The following is a 3,453-nucleotide window of genomic DNA, read 5'->3' as shown; positions in this document are numbered from 1 at the left end:
GTGGCCTGCCCCTCTACGCTTGTGGGTTTATCTCATCAGGTGGGAGGAGAGACTGAGAAAAGAAATAAGACACAGAGACAAAGTATAGAGAAAGAAAAGTGGGCCCAGGGGACCGGCACTCAGCATAACAAGGACCTGCACTGGCACCAGTCTCTGGGTTCCCTCAATTTTTATTGATTATTATTTTCATTATCTTGGCAAGAGGAATGTGGTAGGAGAACAGGGTGATAATAAGAAGAAGCTCAGCAAAAAAAATGTGAGCAAAAGAAGCTATGTCATAATTAAGTTCAAGGGGAAGTACTATGCCTGAATGTGCACGTAGGCCAGATTTGTTTGTCTCCAACCAAACATCTCAGTGGAGTAAAGAATAACAAGGCAGCATTGCTGCCAACATGTCTCGCCTCCCGCCATAGGGCCGTTTTCCTCCTATCTCAGAATTGAACAATGTACAATCGGGTTTTATAACGAGATATTAAGTTCCCGGGGCAGACAGGAAACAGTGGTCTTCCTCCATTTCAGCTGCAAGAGGCTTTCCTCTTTTACTAATCCACCTCAGCACAGACCTTTTATGGGTGTGGGGCTGGGGGATGGTCAGGTCTTTCTCATCCCATGAGGCCATATTTCAGACAATCACATGGGGAGAAACCTTGGACAATATCCAGCTTTCCAGGGTAGAGGTCCTTGTGGCTTTTCACAGTGCATTGTGCCCCTGGTTTATTGACACTAGAGAATGGCAATGACTTTTACCAAGCATACTGCTTGTAAACATTTTGTTAGCAAGGCACATCCTGCACAGCCCTAGATCCCTTAAACCTTGATTCCAAACAACACATGTTTTTGTGAGCTCAAAAAGTTGGGGCTAAGTGGCTGGGGCAAAGTGACAAATTAACAGCATCTCAGCAAAGCAATTTTTCAAGGTACAGGTCAAATGGAGTTTCTTCTGTCTTCCCTTTCTACATAGACACAGTAAAGTCTGATCTCTCTTTCCTTTCCCTACATATCCCCCTTTTCTTTTTGACAAAACCGCCATGGTCATCATGGCCCGTTCTCGCTGGTCACTGTCTCTCCGGAGCTGCTGGGTACACCTGTAGACTAGCAATAGAGAGGACAGACATACAAGGATTAATATAAAATTTGCAATAGTGGAACTTCCAATGGCTTTAACCCAAGTGGCAGGGTTAAGATTTGTGAGGCTATCAACAGCTTTTACCATTGCCTCAGTTTCTGGCACCAGATTTAGCTGGGCTTTTGATGCCTCAAAAATTTGTTCTTTTAATTTTGAAATATCTAAAGTAAGATTATCTTCTCTTCCTTGTAAATGGCATCTAACCATGTCCCAATGATGTTCAGATTCATTATAAGCTCGAGATGTCATACTAAAATCTGGAGTATTCCAGTCACACTGTAACTGAAAAAGATATTCCGAGCTCATGAGCCTATCTCCCATCCAAATCACAGTTTGTCTAAGATGATTAATTTGGTTTGCCAATTTTTTATCTATTTGGGTCTGAGAATTCCACAATTTTGAGGAATTCTTTTGCCAATTATTCACATATTCTGCAGTTTGAACAGAGGAGTGTAAAGCAATTCCAGCAGTCACAGCAGTTGCTGTGACTGCAATAAGACCAATAATCACTGCAATCAAAGTAAAAATGAATCTTTTGGATCTAGTTAGAACTCCTTTTAATACTTCTGTTAAAATATAGATGGATGAGGAAGCCTCCCACAGTCGGTACATGGACACAGGGATCCCCATGCCCTCTCTTGCCCTCACTAGCAGAATACGATGCTGCCAATCCAAAGTTGAATCAATGAAAGTAAACAATCTACAGTTTTCACAGGTTATAGTTTGGGAATCTGGTTTAAGATCTATGATTCCTACAAATAGCATATAAGGGGGTTTTACACACCACATTTCCATGGATAGAGTGATTCTAACCTTCTATGAACCTGGTCCAGGCTTTCAGTTAAATCACGATCATAGGCCAGATTAATGGGCCAGATGGATGGGACCTGTGAACACGATTGAGTCTGGCCCATACAATTATGATATAATTGGCCTCGAGGGGCCCAGTCTATAATAGTTCCGAATTCATTGTTTTGTAGTACCACTGCAGTATCAGCCACACATTCTTCCCAAACTAAGACTTCTGGGCTTTTTGATTCTTTGGGGATTTCCTTGGGACCAGGCTTCCCCTTAGGCCTACATTGTAATGATCTTTGATAAGAAGGGTCCTGTAAATTGTTTATCTGTGGCCTGAGTGACATTCCACTTACCATGTGATAAGTAAATCTACTAATGGCACTGACAGTAGGTACTTCTACCAACCAATTTTGGGTTGCAGGCATTAAGCATTCTGGTGCTTTCCCCAGGCAAATAGGAAGATAATGATACCCAATGGAAATGTTTATCATCATTCCTTCTTCTTCAGGTTGGGCAAGGCCACCGTCATCTGTGGGGCCTGGTACCCATGCACTATTATTAACATATACTTCAATAGAATTATCCATCCAAGTGGCTGCGTGAATTGAGGGTGGGAAACGCACATAGGCCCAGTAGGTATAATTAGCTGCAGCTGCTCCTGCAGACATAGGGAGACTTACCACCATTGATACAATCATTAAAGCTGCAAGCAGCATATTCTCTGGAGTTTGTGTTACCCTTGTGTTCTTCAGGCTTTTTTCAGCTAACTGTGTCAGCTTCTTTAGCTGGGCCCAGGACAGCAACTCTGCTTTCTTTGTGGATGGCAACTTCATCTTTTCTTCTGATATCACCATTTTGTTCACCTGGTGAGTTGATGGTGCTCGAGTGAGGGTTTTCCGTCTCCACGGAGGCATTTTTCCTTGCATCTCTGATGGGTTCATTGTAGAACTTCAAATGTCTAGTGGGTATCCAAACAGGAAGCTGATTTTCTCCTGGTGAAACACAAGCAAAACCTCTCCCCATGTTATCACCTTACCTATTTCCCATGTATTATTTTTGATCTTTTCACCAAATCAGTTTTTCCTCATGTGGGCTGCTCTTTCTACCAGTAAAATGTTGCTCTGCAGAAGTAGTGGTCTGATTTCTATATACGTTTAAAAACTTTAAAGTATAGAGTGCTAGATTAAGTTGTATCTGGGGAGTGTTATACTCCTTACTCTCTTTTTCCTTTTTTTGTTTAACCCATTGAGCTTTGAGTGTTCTATTATTTCTTTCAATTATGGCCTGTCCTTGGGAATTATAAGGGATTCCTCTTGTATGTGTAATTTTCCACTGATTTAAGAATTTTTGAAATGCTTTGCTAGAGTATCCTGGCCCATTATCTGTTTTACTTTTTTCTGGAACTCCCATGAGAGCAAAAGAAGATAATAAACGTCTTTTAACATGGGAAGTACTTTCTCCTGTCTAGCACGTTGCCCATATGAAATGTGAATAAGTATCAACTGTCACATGGACAAATGACAATTTTC

General features: G+C 41.5%; 1 protein-coding gene across 1 annotated transcript; it reads right to left on the bottom strand.

Annotated features, from left to right (window-relative positions):
* Positions 1-1,035: 1,035 nt before the first annotated feature.
* LOC129464911 (endogenous retrovirus group K member 104 Rec protein-like) lies at positions 1,036-2,865 on the bottom strand. The gene is made up of 2 exons (XM_055246382.1): positions 2,605-2,865; positions 1,036-1,092 (listed from the first exon to the last, which is right to left on the bottom strand). Exons 1-2 carry the CDS (start codon positions 2,863-2,865, stop codon positions 1,036-1,038), a joined length of 318 nt encoding a protein of 105 aa, XP_055102357.1.
* Between the last annotated feature and the right edge of the window lie 588 nt (positions 2,866-3,453).

The sequence above is a fragment of the Symphalangus syndactylus genome, chromosome 16 (genome assembly GCF_028878055.3).
Source record: "Symphalangus syndactylus isolate Jambi chromosome 16, NHGRI_mSymSyn1-v2.1_pri, whole genome shotgun sequence".
Taxonomy (NCBI): domain Eukaryota; kingdom Metazoa; phylum Chordata; class Mammalia; order Primates; family Hylobatidae; genus Symphalangus; species Symphalangus syndactylus.
This window is presented reverse-complemented; position numbering and strand designations above follow the sequence as displayed.